Below are 26,204 nucleotides of genomic sequence, written 5' to 3' on the forward strand. Positions count from 1 at the left end.
ACATTCGGACCCCAGCTAGATCAGGAAAACAGCCCAGATTGGCAGGAATTAAATGAAACAGCCCACAGATACGTACATGGAGCATGTGCGCAGGAGAAGCCCGGGTCAAAGAGAGCCCCCCAACCCCCCCACCAGGCAACACACACCCCCATGAATCCGGTAACCACACACCGCAGGGCCGCAGCAGAAGGAGACATGGATTTCCTGTATACAACCCCCTTAACCATGACCCAATTATGGGACGCGTGCGAGAAAATCACGTGAGAAAATCACACCGTTCCTCCCCACTTCAGACCCCTACCAATTCTTCGCGAAGGTTAAACAGCAGGCCACCATGTACGGCCTGGACGAGAGAGAGCAGGTAAAGCTCACAGTTTTCAGCCTCGATCCTTCAGACGTAGCAGCCCTTCCCGGCCCACAGAATGTAGGAGGAGGCACCCTAGCAGAGATGCACACAGAGATCCTTGATGCGATCGGCTATAACAGAGGAGACCCGGTAGAAGGCCTGAATAGATGCAGACAAAAGAAGACCGAGCACCCCACAGCGTTTGCTGGACGCTTGTGGATTCATTTCACTGCAGTTTTTGGAGAATTAGCCCGTGCCCATTTGTCCTCAGATAACATGGCAAAATGGACTCGAATCTTGATCTCTCATGTAACAGAGGCAGGACAGAGAGCTTGCGCAAATTATGACCCCTCAGATGAGGCCCACAATGAGAAATGGGTTTTGAAAAGGTTGTCCCGCGCTTGGGAGCAATCCATTCAGAACAAGACCAATTTTAGGAAACCCGAGGAAGAGCAGGCAGATGCAGATATGCATACAGTTAAAGTGCACCAGAACCCCGCATGGATAAATGAGAGTAGAAACAGCCCACCCCAGCCCAAATCGCAGGAGTGTTACAACTGTGGTCAGTTAGGATACTTTGCCCAAGAGTGCAACACCCCACAGAAACCACAGAGAGCCCAACAGACAGGCACCCTAAATAGGAATAGGGCAAAGCCTATTCATAGTGTTAGCGCCCGTTCAGACAATGGAGACATGAACGGCACAGACTGACGGTGTTCGGGCTCCCCAACTTGGGTCTGTGACACCCTTTGGGATAAGTCCGGCCGACCAGTCGTAGCAGGCAAAGTACGGGGTCAGCCCGTTGAATTTCTTTGGGACACAGGAGGGTCCCGCACCACACTCAATTCCTCCACGATGTTTCAGAGGGACACATGGCCCACAACAGACACCATCACCCTCAGCGGCTTTACAGGCCACTTACAGCAGGGACACATCACAGCCCCTGTATCCATACAAATCAGCAATATAACGACCAAGCACCCCATAATGTTAGTTGATCTAACCCACACAGCAGAACACATTTTAGGCATCGACTTTATGAGCTCCCACAACCTTTCATTTGGTCCACTCAACAAATGTGTCTGGAGAATGGCAAAAGCAGCAAGAGCCCCCGCCACGCTCACAGTAGGAGAATATGCAAATAGGATCAACTCAGTAGAATACTGGTCTGACCCGAGGACAATTAGTGCAGATAAACAGGTTAGGGCAGTCCTGCAAGAACACAAAGCAGCATTTGCACAGCACAAGCACGACTGTGGCAGAATGGCTGACTCTGTGCAGATTACAGGTCCTGACCCCAGACCCCAGAAACAGTACGGATTTCCCCAGGAAGCAGAGGGATAAGTCTCGAAAGTGATAGACACCTTGTTAGAACAGGGCGTACTGAGATCAGTAGCCTCCACTAATAATGCCCCGATTTGGCACATCAGGAAACCCGATGGGTCATGGCGACTGACCATTGATTACCGGGAACTGAACAAAGTAACCCCAGCAGCAGCCCCCACTGTAGCCACAAGTCCCAGGACCATGCTCAAGCAGGGACTCCAGTCACGATTCTTTACGGTTTTGGACATTAGTAATGGCTTCTGGTCCATTCCATTGGCTAAAGCGTGCCAGTACAAATTCGCCTTCACTTTTCAAGGACAGCAGTATACGTGGACGTGCCTTCCACAAGGCTTCCACAACTCCCCCTCCGTTTTCCACCGACAGCTGGCAAATGGATTAGCTAAATTTTCCCGCCCCGAATGTCTGGTCCAGTATGTAGACGACCTGCTACTACAGACAGATACAAAGGCAGAGCACATTTCACTTCCAGCAGAACTCCTAGGACTCCTAAAAGAAATTGGATGTAAGGTTAATCCCAAAAAGGCCCAGATTTTGGAAGAAAAAGTGATAAACTTGGGAACAGTTATCACGCATGGTAAACGCGAGATCGAGCAGAAAAGGATTGACTCGATTGTCAAATTGCCCCTTCCCAACAATGTCTCAGCCCTCCGGTCGTTTTTAGGACTGGTTGGCTACTGCTGAAACCGCATCGACGGTTTCGCCACTAAAGCAGCGCCTCTATCCGAACTTCTTAAGAAAGCGGCACGTTGGGAATGGCTTCCGCAGCATACAGATGCCGTGGATGCTTTAAAAAGAGCACTCAGCACAGCCCCCGCACTACAGGTCCCAGACCTACTTACCCCATACGCTATCAAAGTAGCAAGCACTGACCGAACCCTTTCGGCCGTGCTCCTCCAGGAACGGCCCGTGGCATACGCATCCCGAGTATTAGACCCTGTCGAGCAAGGATTTTCTGCCTGTGAAAGGCACCTGCTCGCAGTTTTTTGGGCAGTACAGTACTTTTCATACATTACAGGACTCAACCCCATCACCATCCTCACAGAACACACCCCAACACAGTTATTATTAGACGGCCGACTTCAAGATGGCACAGTCAGCCAAATCCGAGCAGCCCGTTGGACCCTTCTTTTACAGGGACGGGACATCACCGTTAAAAGAACAAAGACACACACTTTCCTCACGGACAATTTACAGTACCCAGGCTCCCCTCATGAACATGAGATTATCTCCACACAGCACAACACTGGCCCATTCATTCCAAAGACACCTCCCAGGAAGATAGGTAGTTCACCCCAGAGACGCCAGCCCACAGACACCTGTGCACCCCTGAAAATCTATGTGGATGGCTCCTCCACAGTTTTAGACGGCAAACGCATAACAGGATGCAGTATTTATGTTGAGGACGCGCAGGGACTTGCCCTAGAAGAGATTTCCCTAAAGTTGCCAGGACACTTAGGCTCGCAGGCAGCAGAACTGGCAGCGATAGCTTACATAGTAGACCACCCCGATTCGTTCCCCACCCCAGCAGACATCTACTCAGACAGCCTGTATGTCTGTAATAGTTTAACCGAATTCCTACCCCTGTGGGAGACAAGAGGATTTGTTTCCGCAGACGGAAAACCCCTACCATCAGCCCCATTACTCCGCCATATTTTAAAACAGGCAAAGGACAGGAAATATGGCATTGTAAAAGTTCGCTGTCACCACTCTTCTTCCCCACCTGAAATGTTAAAGCAGACACTCTAGCAAAAGCAGGTTCTAGGCATGGTTATTTTTGGAACCCCCCTGAAAGCGCCCCAGTACACGCAGTTCAGGTCTCACAGACCAACATACAGGATTTGGCCCAGGCACAGAAACAGGACGAGAAGCTCAGGGAAGTTTTAAACGGAACCTCCCCAGCCCCTGATGACAAGTTTAAGAATTCCATGACCACACATGACGGTGTGATTCTTAAAGACAGCCTTTATGTAGTTCCAGAGCAGGATAGGAACCAGCTCAATTGTTTGTTCCATAACAATCATGGACATCAGGGAATTGAACCCACTTTAGCCCACCTCAGACCGCTCTGTTGGTGGCCCAATTTGAAAGCCGACGTAACACACTACGTTGAGAATTGCGTGATCTGTGCCCAGAACAATCCGGAAAGATAAGCAAAGAAGGCTCAACTTAGCCACACCCGCCCCGTTAATGGCCCATGGACTAACCTCCAGATAGACTTCATAGGACCCCTACCCCCTTGCAGAAACGGATATAAGTATGTGTTGGTGGTCATCGACACCTTCACAAAATGGGTGGAAGCATTTCCATCGCGCACTAATACGGCAAAGACCACAGCCAAAATACTAACCCACCACATCTTTACAAGATGGGGACTCCCCGGTAGCATAGAGTCCGATCAAGGCTCCCATTTTACAGGATGAGTTATGAAAAACGTCCTCACAATTTTTGGAATTACTCAAAAGTTTCATATCGCGCACCACCCCCAGTCAAGTGGTATTGTCGATCGCCTGAATAGGACACTAAAAGCCACCCTTAGGAAAATGGTTCAGCAGAACAATAGGACCTGGGACTCAGTTCTCCCATTTGCATTGATGTTTTTATGAAACACGGTATCCACGTCCACAGGATACACTCCCTACACTCTCATGACCGGACGCCCTTTGAAAGGAACGGAATATTTATTAGGATTAGATTTGACCAGCCCCGCAGTGACAGCCCTCACACACGAAAACACTGTACAGCAGTTGATATTATATGTGAAGGCGGCCCAACTCACAGCCGCTGTGAGAATGGGCCCAAGGAAGAAACAAAGCAAGGCTTGTTTCAACAAGACAGTGCATGCCATTGAGTTTGAAGTAGGGCAGCAAGTAAAGCTTTCCCTTTACAACCCTAGCACATTCCTGTCACCTAAATACTCAGGTCCGTACTCCATTTCGGACAAAGTAAGCCCCTCTGTCTACAAGATAAAGTACCCCAATGGAAAGTCTGCGTGGTTTCACATAAACCAGCTTAAGGCTTCTGGCTCGCAGAACAACCACACACACCACATCCTGCTCGCAGCAGCAGACAATCTCGCCCCGCCCACAGAAAGCACATTCTTACCCTCCCCCAGCCAGTCCAGCCTGTCTACAAACTCAACTTTGACTCCGCCCCCTGACACACGACTCCGCCTCTCCCCGCGGCGGCCCCAGACAGCAGCGACAGTGACTGCGAAAGCACTGACGACAGCCACAGCACACCACGATACTATCCCCCTGCACCAGTGCCCACTCCCAGTGACTCCGAGAACAATTCAAGTGATCCCTTCGAGATCACATACATTAAAGCCCCTGACCCAGACCCACCGCCCGATGATTACGGACTGAACTACAATAGCTCCCAACTAGACACACGATTCTGGCACTGCGACAATTCATTCAGGCTCATCAGGAACGATGAGATGGACCCCAAGTCATCCCATGCAGCTTTGGCACGACTTCTACAGTCAAGAGTCTGGCAGCCGGGAGAAGATGATGATATTGAGTCTGACTCCCACCACGCAAATCCCTTTGCGACCCTGTTCGCCACTGAAAACTGAGGTGTCCAGATGATGTTTAAAAAGGAACCGCTAGAGAGATACGGTGTCCTTTCTGATGGAACCTGCACGATATTCGTTGCATGTTGGTTTGTATGTGTTTGTTAAATGTTCAGTGTTCAGAATTTAAACAGTTTTTCACAGCCCCACGCCACCACTCCTTTAACGCCCCCTGGCAGTTAATGGAACAAGTTTGTCCACGGACAGCCGCCTAGCTTATCAGCCGAAACCTCTGAGAATTTGCCCGACACCAGTTCATAACTGCTCTTCTAATTTGAGGTTAGGAGAGGCAGTACTGCAACCCCCAGGACGACTACATTCTTGCCCCTTCTTGCCGGTTACTCAGGCAGTGGAGAAACGGCACTTACCCCTGCCCTGCCTGAGGACCCCCCTCTGGTCAGCTAAGCTCGGGTAGAGCACAGCCCGCCCTACCCAGGGATTCCATCCAATTCTTACCTGCCGCGGCCCATACGCACCTCATATTGACTCTTTTGTTTCAAAAGTTTTTGCTTTGTTTTATAGTGACCTTTCGGTTGCTTTCCTCATGCTATTTACATCCTCAAACATTGGGATGGTAAATCGCACAGGCTGCGAGACGGCTCGCACTGTGGCAGTATTTCTCAAGACTGCCTTGTCCAGAAATTCAGTTTAAAACAAAAATGAGGGAGTCCCAGATGGTGACCAATTAAAAAGGGTAATTGGCAATAAACGACAGACAGACAAACACACGAGATCTTAAGCAAGATAATGACAGATATTATGCTTGTGTTCACAGAATTCCAGAAGCTCAAAGACGACGAGAAGAGAAGAAAAAAAAGAGAAGAGAAGAGAAGATGAAACGACCTCCGTCTTTGTTATATAGAACATAACAGCGCAGTACAGGCCCTTCGGCCCACGATGTTGCACCGTCCTGTGAAACCCTTCTAAAGTCCCTCTACACTATTCCCTTATCGTCCATGTCCCTATCCAATGACCATTTGAATGCGTTTAGTGTTGGCAAGTCCACTACTGTTGCACGCAGGGCATTCCACGCCCTCACTACTCTCCGAGTAAAGAACCTACCTCTGACATCTGTCCTGTATCTATCTCCCCTCAATTTAAAGCTATGTCCCCTCGTGCTGGACAACACCATCCAAGGAAAAAGGCTCTCGATGTCCACCCTATCTAATCCTCTGATCATCTTGTATGCCTCAATTAAGTCCCCTCTTAACCTTCTTCTCTCTAACGAAAACAGCCTCAAGTCCTTCAGCCTTTCCTCATATGATCTTCCCTCCATACCAGGAAACATTCTTGTAAATCTCCTCTGTACCCTTTCCAATGCTTCCACATCCTTCCTATAATGTGGCGACCAGAACTGCACACAATACTCCAAATGCGGCCGCACCAGAGTTTTGTACAACTGCAACATGACCTCATGGCTCCGAAACTCAATTCCTCTACCAATAAAAGCTAACACACCGTACGCCTTCTTAACAACCCTCTCAACCTGGGTGGCAACGTTCAGGGATCTATGGACATGGACACCGAGAACTCTCTGCTCGTCCACACTACCAAGAATCTTACCATTAGCCCAGTACTCTGCCTTTCTGTTATTCCTTCCAAAATGAATCACCTCACACTTTTCTGCATTAAACTCCATTTGCCACCTGTCAGCCCAGCTCTGCAGCTTATCTATGTCCCTCTGTAACTTGTAACATCCTTCTGCACTGTCCACAACTCCACCGACTTTAGTGTCATCAGCAAATTTACTCACCCATCCTTCTACGCCCTCCTCCAGGTCATTTATAAAAATGACAAACAGCAATGGCCCCAAAACAGATCCTTGTGGCACACCACTAGTAACTGGACACCAGTCAGAGCATTTCCCATAAACCACCACTCTTTCTCTTCAATCAGCTTGCCAATTTCTGATCCAAACTGCTAAATCACCCTGAATCCCATGCCTCTGTATTTTCTGCAATTGCCTACCGTGGGGAACGTTATCAAACGCTTTACTGAAATCCATATACACCACATCAACTGCTTTACCCTCATCCACCTGTTTGGTCACCTTCTCGAAGAACTCAATGAGGTTTGTGAGGCACGACCTACCCTTCACAAAACCATGTTGACTATCTCTAATCAAATTATTCCTTTCCAGATGATTATACATCCTATCTCTTATAAACCTTTCCAAGACTTTTCCCACAACAGAAGGAAGGCTCACTGGTCTATAGTTACCGGGGTTATCTCTACTCCCCTTCTTGTACAAGGGGACAACATTTGCTATCCTCCAGTCCTCTGGCACTATTCCTGTAGACAATGATGACTTAAAGATCAAAGCCAAAGGCTCAGCAATCTCCTCCCTAGCTTCCCAGAGAATCCTAGGATAAATCCCATCCGGCCCAGGGGACTTATCTATTTTCACACTTTCCAGAATCGCTAACATCTCCTCCTTATGAACCTCAAGCCCTTCTAGTCTAGTAGCCTGTATCTCAGTATTCTCCTCGACAACTTTGTCTTTTTCCTGTGTGAATACTGATGAAAAATACTCATTTAGCACCTCGCCTATCTCCTCGGACTCTACGCACAACTTCCCACTACTGTCCTTGACTGGCCCTACTCTTACCTTAGTCATTCTTTTATTCCTGACATACCTATAGAAAGCTTTAGGATTATCCTTGATCCTACCTGCCAAAGACTTCTCATGTCCTCGCTTGGCTCTTCTTAGCTCTCTCTTTAGAGCCTTCCTAGCTAACTTGTAACTCTCAAGCGACCCAACTGAACCATCACGTCTCATCTTCACATAAGCCTCCTTCTTCCTCTTGACAAGTGATTCAACTGCTTTAGTAACCCATGGTTCCCTCACTCGACCACTTCCTCCCTGCCTAACAGGTACATACTTATCAAGGACACGCAGTAGCTGTTCCTTGAACATGCTCCACATTTCCATTGTGTCCATCCCCTGCAGTTTTCCTCTCCAGACGATGCATCCTAAGTCTTGCCTCATCGCATCATAATTGCCTTTCCCCCAGCAATAACTCTTGCCCTGCGGTTTATACCTATCCCTTTCCATCGCTAAAGTAAACGTAATCGAATTGTGGTCACTATCACCAAAATGCTCACCTACCTCCAAATCTAACACCTGTCCTGGTTCATTACCCAGTACCAAATCCAATACGGCCTCACCTCTTGTTGGCCTATCTACATACTGTATCAGGAAACCCTCCTGCACACATTGGACAAAAACGGATCCATCTAAAGTACTCGAACTATAGTGTTTCCAGTCAATATTTGGAAAGTTAAAGTCCCCCATAACAACTACCCTGTTATTTTCGCTCCTATCCAGAATCATCTTTGCAATCCTTTCCTCTACATCTCTGGAACTTTTCGGAGGCCTATAGAAAAGCCCTAACAGGGTGACCTTTCCTTTCCTGTTTCTTAACTCAGCCCATACTACCTCAGTATTCGAGTCCTCATCAAATGTCCTCTCAGCCACCGTAATACTGTCCTTGACTAACAATGCCACCCCTCCCCCTCTCTTACCACTTTCCCTGAACTTACTGAAATATCTAAACCCCGGCACCTGCAACAACCATTCCTCGCCCTGCTCTATCCATGTCTCCGAAATGGCCACAACATCGAAGTCCCAGGTACTAACCCATGCCGCAAGCTCACCCACCTTATTCCGGATGCTCCTGGCATTGAAGTAGACGCACTTTAGACCACCTTCCTTCCTGCCGGTACACTCCTGCAACTTTGAAACCTTACTCATGACCTCACTACTCTCAGCTTCTTGTGTACTGGAGCTACAATTCAGGTTCCCAATCCCCTGCTGAACTAGTTTAAACCCTCCCGAAGAGCATTAGCAAACCTCCCCCCGAGGATATTAGTACCCCTCTGGTCCAGGTGTAGACCATCCCGTTTGTAGAGGTCCCACCTACCCCAGAATGAACCCCAATTGTCCAGGAATCTGAAACCCTCCCTCCTGCACCATCCCTGCAGCCACGTGTTCAACTGCTCTCTCTCCCTATTCCTCGACTCGCTAGCACGTGGCACGGGTAACAACCCAGAGATAATAACTCTGTTTGTTCTAGCTCTAAGTTTCCACCCTAGCTCCCTGAATTCCTGCCTTACATCCCTATCCCTTTTCCTACCTATGTCGTTGGTACCTATGTGGACCACGACTTGGGGCTGCTCCCCCCCCCCCCTTAAGGATCCCGAAAACACGATCTGAGACATCGCTGACCCTGGCACCTGGGAGGCAACGCACCAACCGCGAGTCTCTCTCGTTCCCACAGTCTCCTATCTATCCCCCTAACTATGGAGTCTCCAATGACTAATGTTCTACTCCTTTCCCCCCTTCCCTTCTGAGCAACAGGGACAGACTCTGTGCCAGAGACCTGTACCCCATGGCTGACCCCTGGTAAGTCGTCCCCCCCAACAGTATCCAAAGCGGTATACCTGTTACTAAGGGGAACGACCACAGGAGATCCCTGTACTGACTGCTTACCCCCAGCCCCTCTCACCGTCACCCATCTATCTTTAATCTTTGACTTAACTACCTCCCTGAAGCTTCTATCTATGACACCCTCTGCCTCCCGAATGATCCGAAGTTAGAACATAGAACATAGAACAGTACAGCACAGAACAGGCCCTTCGGCCCTCGATGTTGTGCCGAGCAATGATCACCCTACTTAAACCCACGTAACCCATATCCCAACAATCCCCCCATTAACCTTACACTACGGGCAATTTAGAATGTCCAATCCACCTAACCCGCACATCTTTGGACTGTGGGAGGAAACCGGAGCACCCGGAGGAAACCCACGCACACACAGGGAGGACGTGCAGACTCCACACAGACAGTGACCCAGCCGGGAATCGAACCTGGGACCCTGGAGCTGTGAAGCATTGATGCTAACCACCATGCTACCGTGAGGCCCCAGCTCCAGCTCCAGTTCCCTAACACGGTTTTTGAGGAGCTGGAGTTGGGTGCACTTCCCGCAGATGAGATCAGCAGGGTCACTGACTGCGTCCCTCACCTCAAACATTCTGCAGGAGGAGCATTGTACTGCCTTCCCTGACATCACCTCTAGATTAGAAAAAAAACAAGAAAAAGAAAGGAAGAGCTTACCTGATATTCCCTCAAACCCTTAGGTTAGAGGAGGTGGAAGGGTGGGGGACACTGCAAGTGTAGTGTCTCGGGTTTAGCAACCACCCGGCTTGTTACAGGCACTCACCTTCCCGACAGGCCCCTGCTCCCGCCGAAAATCCGCAGGCCGCTCCCGCTTCACGACAGGCCCCTGCTCCTGCTTCCCAACAACAGTGGTTTTTTTTGGTTAGAGGAGGAGGTAGGGGGGGAAACACTGAGGAAGTGTTTCGAGTTTAACTGTCACTTGACAACAGCCCCTCCACAAACCACCTTCAAATTAGGCTGACGTATACAAATTTCCCCGGAACAGCCAATCAGTAGCTCTGCTCTGCTGCCCTCTGCTGGATATGGACACTAGCAGGATCCCTTTGGTTGTGCGCGAACGCTAACCCCCTCACCCCCACCCCACAGGCAGTCAATGATTCACTCCCCCATAGTACACAGAGCCCAGTAACAGTCAACAGTACCCCAACCTGGTGTGATAAGTTTATCACTTGGTATTCCCTCTCGTATGTTGTTGAAGCACCTTTAGCACTGGTGATACTTTGCAGTATCGTGCAGACCATTCGAATGAAGAAATGGCGAAGGAGAGCTCTCGCACCCCAGCATACAGAATTAGATCCCCTATTTTCGGTTTCCACCAAGCCCCCGAACCCCTTGACATGGATTAAACTACATTTGTTTTTTGTTTGTGCTCGTTTGTTGAATTAAGAAATGTGAACTGTGTTTGACTGCCAAACCAGAGAAAATTTGAATGCTGCTATTTTTGTACAGTTAGGATGTTAGTATATTTTTGAATTGTTTAAGTGAGGATAGTTTATTGAGAATAGTTAGAGGTTCCAGTTTTTTTAAATTTTGTAATGCATGTCCTTAATGACATAGCGCCCCCATAGGATTTTGATTATGTATGTATGTAAAATTGTTTAGTTAAAGATATGTTGCATAGTTAGGGTCAGAGTAGAGCCTAGTCATGAGTGCCCGCTTGTTCAGAGAACGAAGACATCGCAGTAGTGTGATCCTTCACGCTTCGCGTTGAGGATCACAAGGAGGGAGTGTAGCCACCTGGGGTGGCCACGTCCCGATTCCAAAATGGATGCCTGCAAAGAGTGCAGGGAAAAATGGACAGCACTAGGAAAACAAGCAGGTGCAAGGTTTCCTGTGTATTAGGACTTGCAGACCCCAGACAGAATTGAAACTACCAGCCACTAGCATAGTAATGAGCTATCTCCGGGGACAAAGAGAAACATTGAAACAATCGGTACTGGGACAGACTTCCCGGCACCAGTGGAAGCTAAAACGAAGGCAGGCCAACGGTTACCTAGGGCCCGCCCAACGATCAGGGAACAACCCCGTTATTGGAGAAAATCAATACGAACAATTGGGACATGGTCCATTTAATTGGGACCAAGTCCGGGGTTCCGCCCAGAAGGGCGCGAAACCCCTGGGGGCTATAAACAGAGTCCCCAAGGTCAGTTCGCTCTCTTGGAAGGTCTTGGAAGATCTCTTACTCCTCTTCACCTTCACCTTGGCATTTGGCTCTCAGCAACGAGAGGCCGCCAAGCACCAGCCAAGTAAGTCTAAGGTCAACGCACGCTACGAGATAGGCGCTCCAAGCTACTATTCCGTACCAATTCGAAGCCAGCAGTATCAGAACCGGACAACGGCCATTGTTCCTCTGGTGGTATCAGAAAGATACCTGCCGACTCTTGAGCAAAGGTAATTAAAACAGAGCAAATTAAGGGAAAGCATAACGAGCAACATCTGTGGGTTAGGAAGTTCAGGATCCAGTCGCAGAGGGAGGAGCTGTGGCCCAGGTCAAGGAGAGAAGGTGGATTATTATTTAAATGGAGAGAGAATGCAGAAAGTTGTAGTACAAAGGGGCTTTGGGGCCCTTGTTCACAAAACCCAGAAAGCTAACATGCAGGTGCAGAAGGTAATAGGGAAGACAAATGGAATGCTGGCTTTTATTTCAATGGGACTGGAATATAAAAGTAAAGAGCTGTTGCTGCAACTGCACAAGGTACTAGTGAGGCCACATTTAGAATACTGTGTACAGTTTTGGTCCTCTTATTTAAAGAAAGATATACGTATTATCACTGGAGGCAATACAAAGGAGGTTTACTAGTATAATCCTGGGTATGGATGGGCTGCTATATGAGGAAAGATTAAACAGGCTGGGTCTGTACTCCTTGACATTCAGAAGAATGGGAGGTGGCATGATTGAAGCGTATAAGATTTTTGGGAGATTAGACAGGGTTAATGGTGGGAGGGTGTTTCCACCCAATGGAGAGTGTAGGGCCAATGGGCATAGTTGCAGAATAAGGGGATGCCCATTTTAGACAGATTTGTGGAAGAATACCTTCTCTCAAAGAGAATCTTTGGAATTCTTTACCCCAGGAAACTGCGGAAGCCGAGTCCTTGAACATTTTCAAGGCTGAGATTGATAGGTTTTTAATCGATGGGAGAATTTAGGGTTAAAGAAATAAGGCAGGAAAGTGGACTTAGCAAGTGGTGGATCCAGCATGATCTTCTTAAATGATGGAACAGGCTCGAAGGGCTGAACTCCTGTTCCTATTTCTTATGGTCTTAAGAAAAGGAAAACATTTAGTTACTTAAAAACTAACGTTTTATGAAGAAACTTGGCATTCTACAAATATAAAATTAACTATTTGGGGCCGGTGAGGGTGTTGGGCAGAAGTTGGTGCGCCACTCAATACTTCATTCAACAAACTGTAACATTTTCAGCAATTTTCTTTTACAGCAAGACTAACTCTGTAAGAGCGGAAAGTCTCACCAATTCAATTAATCTCCATTGATTGCAATCTGCGTAATGGAGGAGGGAAGTTTCCACGACACATCCTTTGGAGAAGCACTGAATCACTGACAGAAACTTTAGATGCCAGCATCATTCTGCACATGTGCAGAGTCCAATGGTTGCTGTCAGTTATCAGTGAAGCAACGATGGCAAACATTGACAGTTTTGCTGCCATGACAACTGCAAAATCTAGGCCACTGTATTTCCAAATGCCAGCCTTCAACAACACACAACTGAGGTAACCATCCTCTGGCAGCAACACTCATTTCATAAGGTTTGTCCATTACTTCAATGATTACACTCACTTAAAAATATTCTTTCACTTATTCAGGATGATGGCTATTACTGAAACCAGCAAGTGAGAAGCTCTTTGTACCATTACACCACTTTGTAATTAATCATTATGCCAAGGTACAAAGTTAAATACACATGGTCAGTTTGAAGTGCTGAGGTTAGTGATAATGCAGTAAACAATCTTGCAATATTTTGATTGCATAAGACATCTGACAGTGATTTGCTAAAAATGCTACAACAGTTTCAGGGAACTATGTTCTGACAAGAATGTTGAACATATCATGGAATTTACATTTTCTTTTACAGCCAAACTTATTGAACAGTGGATTATGTTTATCTTTATTATCTTTATTATTATTGTCACAAGTAGGCTTATATTAACACTGCAATGAAGTTACTGGCCACCACATCCCGGCGTCTGTTCGGGTAAACTGAGGGAGAATTCAGAATGTCCAAATCGACTGACAAGCACGTCTTTCGGGACTTGTGGGAGGAAACCCGAGCACCCGGAGGAAATCCACGCAGGCACTGGGAGAACGTGCAGACTCCGCGCAGACAGTGACCCAACCCAGAAATCAAACTCGGGTCCCTGCCGCTGGGAAGCAACAGTGCTAACCACTGTACTAACGTGCCACCCAGTTTAAAATGTACATTTGAAGTTACTACTAACTTAGAAGTGACAACCCCATTTTTTTCAATGTCTGTTTCATTCTCTATTTTAACAAGCAGTAATGGGAGGGAAAGACTTGCACAAGTCTTTTGTTATAACAGGGTTTAAAAATGAGTATTGATAGCTGACGCGGGATGACTGTAAAAAATTAAATTGGGGGATTTAACACTGAAAATGTCTGTTCATCAGCTGACATTCAACAATGGTTTCATGTTCACTATTACTGAGACCAGGACCCAGATTCTCCGATTCGAGTTCACCCCCGTGCTCAGCCAAAACTCCATTCACTGCAACGGGACTGGTGAATCCCGCCAGCGTGAATAGACAGAGAATTACAGCCCAGCTTTTTAACTCCAGATTTATTAACTGAATTTAAATTTTGCCAGCTGCCATGGTAGGGTTCAAACCTGTGTCTCAGAGCCTGGGCATCTGGATTGCTAATACAGTGACATTACTGCCACGCCACTGCCTCCCATACAGTCAGCGTTAGGAGTATCATTCAGTGCCATTGCAAAGGACCATCCGAACCCAGGTTACAGGGGAGCCAATAGCGTAGTGGTATTATCACTGGATTAGTAATCCAGAGATCCAGAGTCATGCTCGGGGACCCGGGTTCGAATCCCACCATGGCAGATGGTGAAATCTGAATTCAAGAAAAATCTGGAATTGAAAGTCTAAAAGGTGACCATGAAATCGATTGTTGTTTAAATCCAATTGGTTCACTATCATAGAATTTTTACATAGAATTTACAGTGCAGAAGGAGGCCACTCGGCCCATCGAGTCTGCACCGGATCCCGGAAAGAGCACCCCACCCAAGGTTAACACCTCCACCCTATCCCCACAACCCAACCCAACGCTAAGGGCAATTTATCACGGCCAATCCACCTAACCTGCACATCTTTGGACTGTGGGAGGAAACCTGAGCACCCGGAGGAAACCCACGCACACACGGGGAAGATGTGCAGACTCCGCACAGACAGTGACCCAAGCCGGAATCGAACCTGGGACCCTGGAGCTGTGAAGCGATTGTGCTATCCACAATGCTACCATGCTGCCCCGCATACAGTGCAGAAGGAGGCCATTCGGCCTATCTAGTCTGCACCAACCCTTTCAAAGACCACCATGTAACCGGCTCAAAGGGGCAATTTAGCATGATCAATTCACCTAACCAGCACATCTTTGGACAGTGGGAGGAAACTGGAGCACCGTGATGCCCTGTCCTTTAGGGAAGGAAATCTGTCATCCTTATCTGGTCTGGCCTACGTGTGATTCCGGATCCACAATCATGTGGTTGACTCTTAAATGCCCTCAGGAATGGGCAATAAAGGATGGCCCATTCAGCGACACCCACATCCCATGAACAAATTTTTACTTGTGACAATAAAGAATATTTTTTAAAAATCAAAAGACACCGACCAGGTAGAGACTCGGTAGGGATCTACCAGAAATTGTACATACCATTATTGCAAATAAATCAAAGTTCTTTATTATACTCAGTGTGGACTCCCTGTGTCCTTTATCAAAAAGACCATTCGGCCTATCGAGTCTGCACCAATCCTTGCAAAAGCACCCTTCCCAGGCCCTAACCCGTAATCACACCTAACCACTGGACATTAAGTGGCAATTTAGCATGGCCAATGCACCTAACCTGCACACATTTGGACTGTGGGAAGAAACAGGAACACCCTGAGGAAACCCACACATCCACAGGGAGAGCGTGCAGACTCCATACAGACCGTCACCCAAGGTCGGAATCGAACCCGGGTCCTTGGTGCAATGAGGCAGCAGTGCTAACCACTGTGCCACCGTGCCGCCCACGATGGTGTATTGTAAGGTTACCAGTTATGTAGTGATAATAACACTAAGTAACTTTTAAGTGGGAGGAGGAGCTTGATGGGGAGTTGGAGGGAGGCATATGGGCATACGCTCTGAGGAGGGTAAATGCAACCGCAACATGTGCCAAGCTCGGCCTGATTCAGTTCAAGGTGGTTCACCGGGCTCACATGACGGTGGCCCGGATGAGCAAATTCTTTGGGCTGGAGGACAAGTGTGCTAGATGTGGGGGAGGACCAGCGAACCATGTCCTCATGTTCTGGGCGTGTCCAAACCTCAGGGGATACTGGCAGGGATTTGTGGACATCACATCCCGGGTACTGAAAACAAGGGTGGCGATGAATCCAGAGGTGGCGATTTTTGGGGTGTCGGAAGACCTGGGAGTCCAGGAGGGGATAGTGGCCGACGTTGTGGCCTTTGCTTCCCTGATAGCCCGGCGGCGAATACTGTTGGCCTGGAGGGACTCAAAGCCCCCAAGGACCGAAGTATGGCTGTCAGACATGGCAAGCTTTCTCGGCTTGGAAAAAAAAATCAAGTTCGCCTTACAAGGATCACTATCGGGGTTCACCCGGAGGTGGCAACCATTCATCGACTTCTTCGCGGGGAACTGATCGTCAGCAGGGGAGGAGGGGTAGAATAGTGTAGAGTAGGGGGGAAGAATAGGCGGGTCTATCTGTCAGAGTGGTACTGTTATTTGCACTATGTTTTTGTAATTGGTATCTGCACACTAATGTATATTGTTACTGTTTACAATGCCAAAATACCTCAATAAAAAAAACACTAAGTAACTTTATTGATATTGATAATGTGGATGGTGCTCCGCCTACAAGGATAGATTTGCTTTTGTTTAGATTCAAGAATTTGATACCAATCACTTTTAGATTTGATCTTTCTTGTGGCTATGGTGTTTTCATATCTCAGTTTGTATAAAGGCTGCACATAAAACCCAAATTGACAGCAAAAACAAGGTGTGAGTTTCCAGAATGTTTTATCCTGTACACCCCACTTTGACTTAAATATCAATATAGCACATGTTTATATTAGGCATCATAGAAAGAAACATCATTTGTACAAACGATAATCCTCTAAAAGCTACGATATCTCATGGTAACCCACAATAATTTATTTACTATGGATTGCATTGGTCAGAGAAATGCATGGCGTAACAAGCAAACTGCATGGGTGGAATCTTCCGCTCTGAAGTTTAAGTTTGATTGCAGGTGCACAAGTGTGAGTGATACCTCCTGGAGTCGGGGGGGGGGGGGGGGGGGGGGGGAGAGGGGGGGAAAGAGAGCTGTGGCTGTTCAGGACAGCTGAACAGATGCGATCTTACACTTTTTAGTTTATTACTTATGCATCTGTAGAGCACGATGAATCTTGTGGTGCAGCAGGCAGCAAGTCACACTCCCCAATGTTACCTCATGGGATTGAAGTTCTGGATAATCTTTATTATTGTCACAAGTAGGCTTACATTAACAATGCAATGAAGTTACTGGGAAAATCCCCTGGTCGCCACACTCTGGCAACTGTTCGGGTATACAACCAGACAGCCTCCTTCTCTTCCCAACACCTACCCCCCCCCCCCCCCCCCCCCCCCACTTCGTCTGCCACCCAGGCCCAGTCCAACCCCACATCACTATTCCACTCCACCCTTCCCCCTGCCCCTACCCCTCCCAATATCCAGCCTTGGCGCATCTTGTGCTACCGGCATCTGATATGAGTGGTCCAAGAATGCAAAAGCAGCATCTACTCATCTCTAAGTCGTGAAAGAAGTGAAGCTCGCCAGGTGCACGCCATTTATACAGTTGTAAAACTGAACTTTCGAATTTGGTAGGGAATTTAATTTCGCTGATGTGGGGTTTTAATGAGGATGCATGACATGCTTATGTATGCAAAAGGCCTTTCAGACATTACTCGTCAGGAAGTTCAACCTGCATTTAAAGTCCCAAGAAAAAATTCCAGCAGCTGGTCCTGACTTTGGGAAGCTGATTTTTGGCCTCAAACTAAATTAAGTTCCCCCGCTCGCCACATTTCCCGCTGCTGGCGGGGTCAGAAGATTCCGCCCCATGATACTGCCAGACAGTATGTAATGTACAGTTTGCCCCATAACTATGCTGTAAATGTCTATAATGTGGCAAGTTTATTTTAACGGGATGTGTCGGGTGTCGTTGGCAAGGCCAGCATTTGTTGCCCATCTTTCACTGCCCTCCACGACAGTTATGAATCGGTCACATTGCTGTGGGGCTGTGGGGTCACACCTGGGCCAGATTAAGTAAGGAGGGCAGATTTCCTCCCCTCAGGGACATTATTAATCCAGGCAGGATTTAACCACATTGATGATCTTTGCATGGTCACCATTACTGAGGCGAGGCTTTCAATTAATTCAATTTAAATTCCAGCAGCCGAATGTACCCCCTGGCACAAGGTCAGATTGCAATCATTTCGTAAGCAGCTTCCGAGGTTTATTCCATTTGCCAGCGTAAGAGAATAACTACTGAATAACAGTACAGCAATGTTACAATGAGCTGGCAGATGATGTGTCTGCTGAACCAGTCTCACCTCCTCCTTACCGCTGTCTGGTACTCGGCAATACACATCTCCTGAGGAAGGGTCATAGGAATCGAGGTGCCTGGAGCACGGCACGAATTTCCCAGCGATGTAATTCTCCAGCATTAGATGTGTTCTCTGGTGAGCCATTTTAGGCATGGTTCCCTGCAGCGTCCACAAGCAGCCGCTCAGACACAATCGTGCGAGCCGACAGGAGCGAGCAGCCCCGCCTCCTTTGCCCAGGAGCTGCTGAGCGACGTCCGCCGCAGCCAATCGGCGGCCGCGGCTCTCAATGGCAGCCGTCGATCAAGGTCTGGGCGCACCAATCGGCGGTCAGAGGGGGCGGGCTCTAGGTGGGAGGTCCCGCCCTCCTGTCAGGTTCACACCTTGACTTCTCCTATTTTCCATCCTTTCATTGGCTCTTCCAGGGGGGCGAGGACAGGGCACAAGGAGAGTTCAAAAAACTCCAGGAAGCTAATTCTAGGGGGGAAAAAATCGGCTGACATCAGCCAAGGAAATGTCCTTTTGTTTGAGGAGAATTTTTATTTTCGGGAAATTTGCTTTTTTTTGCTCTGGGATTGTTGTAAGCAACTGGATCCAAAATTGAACAGGTTCAGAAATGTTAGGAGTAGGGATCATGACCAAAGACAGCAGTGAGACAGCGCAGTTGCTTTTTAACAGGCTTAAAGACTGACAAGAGTTGGAATTCCATGATTTTTGTTCAGCCTGTGTTTTATTTCAGTGTAAAATCAGTGGAAATCATTCCCAATCCACCATCGGGGTCAGGACCAAGAAGGTAATTCTCATATTGCTATCTACTACTGGAATTGTCCACACTGTGCTTTCATCAAGGTAGAGGCATCTTTTTGTAGCTTGGACTGAATAGCTTGTTCCCGACCTCTGTTTCGTGTTCTGCTGTCTTTATTGAGTACCCTGCCATCTTCTTCATTCCACATTATTGTAAAATGGCAGAAAAACAGCCATGACACATCCTTCAGCTGGTTTAAACAGTCACAAAGAGCCTATCACTGTTCCTGCTGCATCCCCAAACTGTTACCTTCAGTAGGATCTGGCCATTTAAATGCTGCTTAAGATCATAAGAAATAAAAGCAGGAGTAGACCATTGAGCCCATCAACCCTGAGGGACTGACCAAGAAGAAGGTCGATCTGATTGTGGCTTTGACTTATCCCTAGAGTCTGTGAATATGCATGACAAGGATTCCTCAAAGGAATCTACTCCTTCTGAAAGTTCACTCAGAGGATCAGTTGGGTAGGTCCAGGTAGAGTTAGCTGGGTTTTCACCTGATCATGGTTAGAGAGTTACAGAGTTTTACAGCACATAGTGAGGCCCTTTGGCCCATCGTGTCCACACCAGCCATCAAGCATCTCTATTCTAATCTCTTTTTCCAGTGCTTGGTCCGTAACTTGTATGCTTTGGTGCTTCAAGTGCTCATCTAAATACTTCTTAAATAATAATAGTAATCTTTATTATTGTCACAAATAGGCTTACATTAACACTGCAATGAGGTTACTGTGAAAACCACCTGGTTGCCACACTCCGGCGCCTGTTCGGGTAAAACAGAAGGAAAATTCAGAATGTCCAATTCACCTAACAAGCACGTCTTTCAGGACTTGAGAGAGGAAACTGGAGCACCCAGAGGAAACACACGCAGACATAGGGAGAAAGTGCAGACTCCACAGAGACAGTGATCCAAACCGGGAATCAAACCTGGGACTCTGGTGTTGTGAAGCAACAGTGCTAACCATTGTACTACCATACCATGAGGGTTCCTGCTTCCACCACCCTTTCAGACAATGAGTTCCGGATTCCCACCAACCTCTGGGTGAAAAAGTTTTTCCTCAAATTCCCTCAAAGTCCCTTACCTTAATCTATGCCCCCTGGTGATTGACCCCATTACTAAGGAGAAAAGCTTCTTCCTATCAACCCTGTCAGTGACCCTCATAATTTTGTATACCTCAATCAGGTCCTCTCTCAGCCTTCTCTGTTCTAAAGAAATCAACCCCAGCCGAAACAGCCTCACTGCTTTGATGAAACCCCGCAGCCCAGGCTCCTCTGCACCCTCTCTATTGCAATCACATCTTTCCAATAGTGTGGCGAACACAACTGCACACAGTACTCTGGCTGTGACCTAACCAGTGTTTTATAAAATCCCAGCATTTATGGAGAGAGAAGGGAGCTAACATTTCACGTTTCAATGACTCTTTATCAAAGCTTTGACAAAGAGTCATCCAGACTCAAAATGTTAATGCCCTTCTCCACAGATACTGTCAGATCTGGTGCGATTGTCCATATTTTCTGTTTTTGTTTCAGATTCCAGAATCCATAAGACATAGGAGCAGAATTAGGCCACTCGGCCCATCGAGTCTGCTCTGCCATTCAGTCATGGCTGATGTTTTCTCATCCACATTCTCCTGCCTTCTGCCTATAATGCTTGATCCCCTTATTAATCAAGAACCTATCTATCTCTGTGTTAAAGACACTCAGTGATTTGGCCTCCACAGCCTTCTGTGACAAAGAGTTTCACAGATTCACCACCCACTGGCTGAGAAATTCCTCCTCATCTTTGTTTTAAAGAATCGTTCCTTTAGTCTGAGATGGTGCCGTCTGGTTCTAGTTTCCCCAACAAGTGGAAACATCCTCTTCACATCCACTCTATCTAGGTCTCGCAGTATCCTGTAAGTTTCAATAAGATCCCCCCTCATCCTTCTGAACTCCAAGTACAGACCCAGAGTCCTCAACCGTTCCTCATACGACAAGTTGTTCATTTCAGGGATTATTCTTGTGAACCTCCTCTGGATCCTTTCCAAGGCCAGCACATCCTCCCTTAGATATGGGGCCCAAAACTGCTCACAATACTCCAAATGGGGTCTGACCAGACCCTTAAACGGCCTCAGAAGTACATCCCTGTTCTTGTATTCTAGCCCTCTTGACATGAATGCTAAAATTGCATTTGGCTTTTTAACTGCCGACTGAACCTGCACGTTAACCTGAAGAGATTTGTGAACAAGGACTCCCAAGTCCCTTCTAATTTCCTAAGCATTTCCCCATTTAGAAAATAGTCTATGCCTAAATACCTCCTTCCAAAGTGCATAACCTCACACTTTTCCACATTTTATTTCATTTGCCACTTCATTGCCCAATCTCCTTGCTTGTTCAAATCCTTCTGCAGCCCCCTTGCTTCCTCAATACTACCTGTCCCTCTGCAGATCTTTGTATTATCTGCAAACTTAACAACAGTGCCTTCATTTCCTTCTTCCAGATCATTAATGTATATTGTGAAAAGTTGTGGTCCCAACACAGACCCATGAGGCACACCACTAGTCACCAGCTGCCATCCTGAAAAAGACCCCTTTATCCCCAATCTCTGCCTCCTGCCAGTCAGTCAATCCTCTATCCATGTCAGGATCTTACCCTTAACACCATGGGCTCTTAACTTATTTAACAGTCTCCTATGCGGCACTTTGTCATAGGCCTTCTGGAAATTTAAATAAATCACGTTCACTGGTTCCCCTTTGTCTAACCTCCTTGTTACCTCCTCAAAGAATTCTAACAGATTTGTCAGACATGACCTCCCTTTGACAAAGCCATGCTGACTCAGTCCTATGTTATCATGCACTTTCAAGTACTTCGCAATCTCATCTTTAATAACAGACTGTAAAATCTTACCAATCGAAGTCAGGCTAACCGGCTATAATTTCCCATCTTCTGCCTCCCTCCCTTCTTAAACAGTGGTGTTACATTAGCCACTTTCCAGTCCTCTGGGACCCTTCCTGCCTCCAGTGATTCCTGAAAGGTCATCACCAATACCTCCACAATTTCCTTAGCTATCTCTTTTAGGACCTGGGGTGTAGTCCATCCAGTCCAGGTGACTTATCCACCTTCAGACCAGTATCCCCAGAACCTTCTCCTTAGTAATGGTCGCTGCACTCACCTATGCCCCTTGGTTCTCCTGGAACTCTGGTATCCCACTGGTGTCTTCCATCGTGAAGACTGATGCAAAGTAACTATTCAAGTCTTAGGCCATTTCTTTGTTTCCTATTATTACTTCTCCAGCCACATTTTCCAATGGTCCAATATCTATTTTTGCCTCTCACCTTTTATATATTGAAAAAAACTCTTCCTATCTTCCTTTATATTACTAGCTAGCTTGAACTCATACTTCATCTTCTCCCCCTTATGGAATGGACCTTTAGTTGTCCTCTGCTTGCTTTTAAAGGTTTTCCAATCCTCTGGCTTCCCACTATTCCTTGCCACTTTGTATGCTTTTTCTATAGCCTTTATGCTGTCCTTGACATCCCTCGTTAGCCATGGATGCCTTGTCCTCCCCTTAGCATGTTTCCTCCTCCTTGAAATTAATTTCTGTTGTGCCTCCCTAATAACCCCCAAAAACTCCTGCCAATGCTGTTCCACTGCCTTCCCTGCTAGGCTCCTTTTCCAATCAACTCTGGCCAGCTCCTCCCTCATGTCTTTGTAGTTACCCTTATTTAATTGAAATACTGTTACATCTGATTGCAGCTTCTCCCTCTCAAGCTGCAGGGTAAATTCGATCATATTGTGGTCACTGCTCCCTAAGGGTTCATTCACCTTAAGTTCCCTAATCATGTTTGCCTCATTACACATCACCAAGTCTAGAATTGCCTGTCCCTTAGGAGTCTCTGTCACAAGCTGCTCCAAAAAAACAAATCTTTAGACATTCCATAAATTCCATTTCTTGGGATCCACTACTAACCTGATTTTCCCATTCCACCTGCACACTGAAGTCCCCCATGATTATTGTAATATTGCCTTTTTTACATGCCTTTTCTATCTCCTGATTTATTTTCTGCCCCACATCCTAACTACTGCTTGGGGGCCTGTACATAAATCCCATCAGGGTCTTTTTACCTTTGCGATTCCTCAACAGAGATTCTATACCTTCTGATCCTATATCGCTCCTTGCTATCGATTTAACTTCATCTCTTACTAACAATGCAACCCCGCCCCCTTTGATCATCTGCCTGTCCTTTCGATCAGACATATATCCTTGGATATTTAGATCCCAGCCCTGATCCCCTTGCAGCCACGTCTCTGTGATGCCCACAACATCGTACCGGCCAACTTCAATGTGCGCAACAAGCTCATTTACAATACCCTCAATCCTGCATTGACCACCTCCCCTTTCACATTCCCCTCAGTCACTGTACCCTGTACTGTGGCCCTTTTTGATTTTTGACTGTGGCTTCTCTGCCTCACACTTTCCCCCTTACTGCTTTTTGTTTCTGGCCCTGTTTTACTTCCCTCTGCATCGGTTCCCATCCCCCGCCACATTAGTTTAAACCCTCCCCAACAGCACTAGCAACCACCCCCCCCCCCCCCCCCCCCCCCCCCCCCCCCCCCAGGACATCGGTTCCAGTCCCGCCAGGTGCAGACCGTCCGGTTTGTACTGGTCCCACCTCTCTCAGAACTGGTTCCAATGCCCCAGGAATTTGAAGCCCTCCCTCTTGCACCATCTCTCGAGCCCCGCATTCATCCTATCTATCCTGACATTCCTACTCTGACTAGCTTGTGGCACTGATAGCAATCCTGAGATTACTACATTTGAGATCCTTCTTTTTAGTTTAACTCCTAACTCACTGAATTCAGCTTGTAAGACCTCATCCATTTTCTATCTATATCGTTGGTGCCGATGTGCACCACGATAGCCGGCTGTTCACCCCCCAGAATTTGCTTTCATAATTTTGGATCAAATTTGCAAAATTGCCCTGGATCCTATGAGCTCTTACCTTCTTGATCAGTCTCCCATGTGGAGCCTTGTCAAAAACTTAGTGAAGCCTATGTAGACTACATCAACTGCACAGCCCTCATCTATACACCTAGTCACCTCCTCGAAAAATTCAATCAAATCTGTAAGACATGCTCTCCCCTTGACAAAGCCAGGCTGACTCTCCTTGATTAATCCTTGCCTCACCAAGTGAAGATTAATTCTGACCCTCAGAACTTTTTCCAATGATTTCCTTACCACTGATGTTAGACTCGCTGGCCTGTGATTAACCACTTTTTCCCTACTTCCCTTCTTGAATAATGGGGGCCATATTATCTGTCCTCCAGTCCTCTGGCACCTCTCCTGTGGTCAGAGAGGATTTAAAAATTAGCATCAGAGCCACTGCAATCTCCTCTCTTGCCTCACACAGCAGATTAGGTTACAAATTACAGGGTTATACGAGGAGGAATGTATTTACCCAGAGAACTACCACAAAGAATTGTATCAATGTAAAAGTAACTTCTTTTTTTCAGTTTTTTCAACCTAGGGTCTGGGGATTTGTCCACTAGTAAGCCTGCTAATACCACTAACAACTCCTCCTTCTCAATACCAATCTGTTCAATTATATCACAGTCCCCTTCCCTGCTTTCTATACCTACAGTGTCCTTCTCCATAGTGAACACAGATGCAAAATACTCATTTAATACCTCACCTACATCTTTCAGCTCCACTTTGGTCCCTCATGGGCCATATTCTTTCCCTGATTACCCTCTTGCCCTTAATATACTCACAAAACATCACGGGATTTTCCTTTATTTTGCCCGCCAGTGTTTTTTCATGCCTCCTCTTTGCTCTCCTAATTTCCTTTATAAGTATCCCCCTGCACTTTCTGTACTCCTCTAGGCCATCTGCTGTTTTGAGCCCCCTGTATCTGCCATAAGCCTTCCTTTTTTTCCTGATCCAATTCTGTGTAACCCCTTGACATCCAGGTTTCTCTGGACCTTTTGGTCCCACCCTTTACCTTTACAGGAACACGATGGCCCTGTACCCTCTCTATTTCCTTTGTGAATGTCTCCACTGCTCTGATGTGGGCCTTCCTACAAGCAGCTGCTCCCAGTCCACTTTGGCCAGATCCCGTCTTATCCTATTAATATCGGCCTTCCCTCAATTCAGCAACCTTATTTCCGGTCCATCTTTGTCCTTTTCCTTAACTACCTTAAATCTTACCGGGTTATGGTCACTATCACTGAAATGAGTGTCTAGAAATTCCACATGCTGCAGGCCAATCAAAACATGAGCCTGAGCTGTGTTAAATTTATGCCAAATAGAAATTATTTAAGTTATTTTTTTAAATGCTAGAAGTCTTACCTTTCCTTAATGTAAGTTTAAATTGGAGAAAATTACCTTTACTACCCACTTACTACCAATCAGCTCTCTCCCTTGTAGTCTCTATCCCTGCAGTAGGACAAGACCACTTCCTGAAGATGTGTAAGTTGGAAAGCAATCACAATTCACACCTCTTTAACCTGTGATTATCTCTCTCTCCAGTCGCTGTCTGGACCTGTAAAGACTTAAATACCTGCAAAGACTCGCATTCAAAGTATCATCTTGCATCATTGACTTTGTTGACATACGAGTTTGTGGAACCCACCTCTTCACTCACCTGATGAAGGAGCTGCGCTCTGAAAGCTAGTGACGCCAAACAAACCTGTTGGACTTTAACCTGGTGTTATAAAAGTTCTTACAATTCACAAGTGAGCGCCAGCAGACATTTGCAGCAGGTACAGCTGTGGAAAGCCTTCATCAGGGAATGGGGAGGGGGTCACAGTTTGTGCTGTGCTGGACACAGGTTCCGGAAGCCTGGGGCCATTTTTAAAGGGG

The 26,204-nt window shown here is 46.9% G+C and overlaps 1 protein-coding gene across 2 annotated transcripts in view; it reads right to left on the reverse strand.

Annotated features, from left to right (window-relative positions):
• The window catches only part of aldh8a1 (aldehyde dehydrogenase 8 family, member A1), a 97,237-nt gene extending 78,451 nt beyond the window's left edge, over positions 1 to 18,786 (reverse strand). The window contains exon 1 of one of the 2 annotated variants that reach the window (XM_038799396.1): positions 18,574 to 18,786. In XM_038799396.1, the coding sequence (XP_038655324.1) occupies positions 18,574 to 18,720 (147 nt within the window). In that variant the 5' untranslated portion in view covers positions 18,721 to 18,786. The remainder of the gene's footprint in view (positions 1 to 18,573) is intronic. The other variant, XM_038799397.1, reaches the window with a different exon arrangement.
• Positions 18,787 to 26,204: the final 7,418 nt, after the last annotated feature.

Source organism: Scyliorhinus canicula, chromosome 6 (assembly GCF_902713615.1).
Source record: "Scyliorhinus canicula chromosome 6, sScyCan1.1, whole genome shotgun sequence".
Taxonomy (NCBI): Eukaryota; Metazoa; Chordata; class Chondrichthyes; order Carcharhiniformes; family Scyliorhinidae; genus Scyliorhinus; species Scyliorhinus canicula.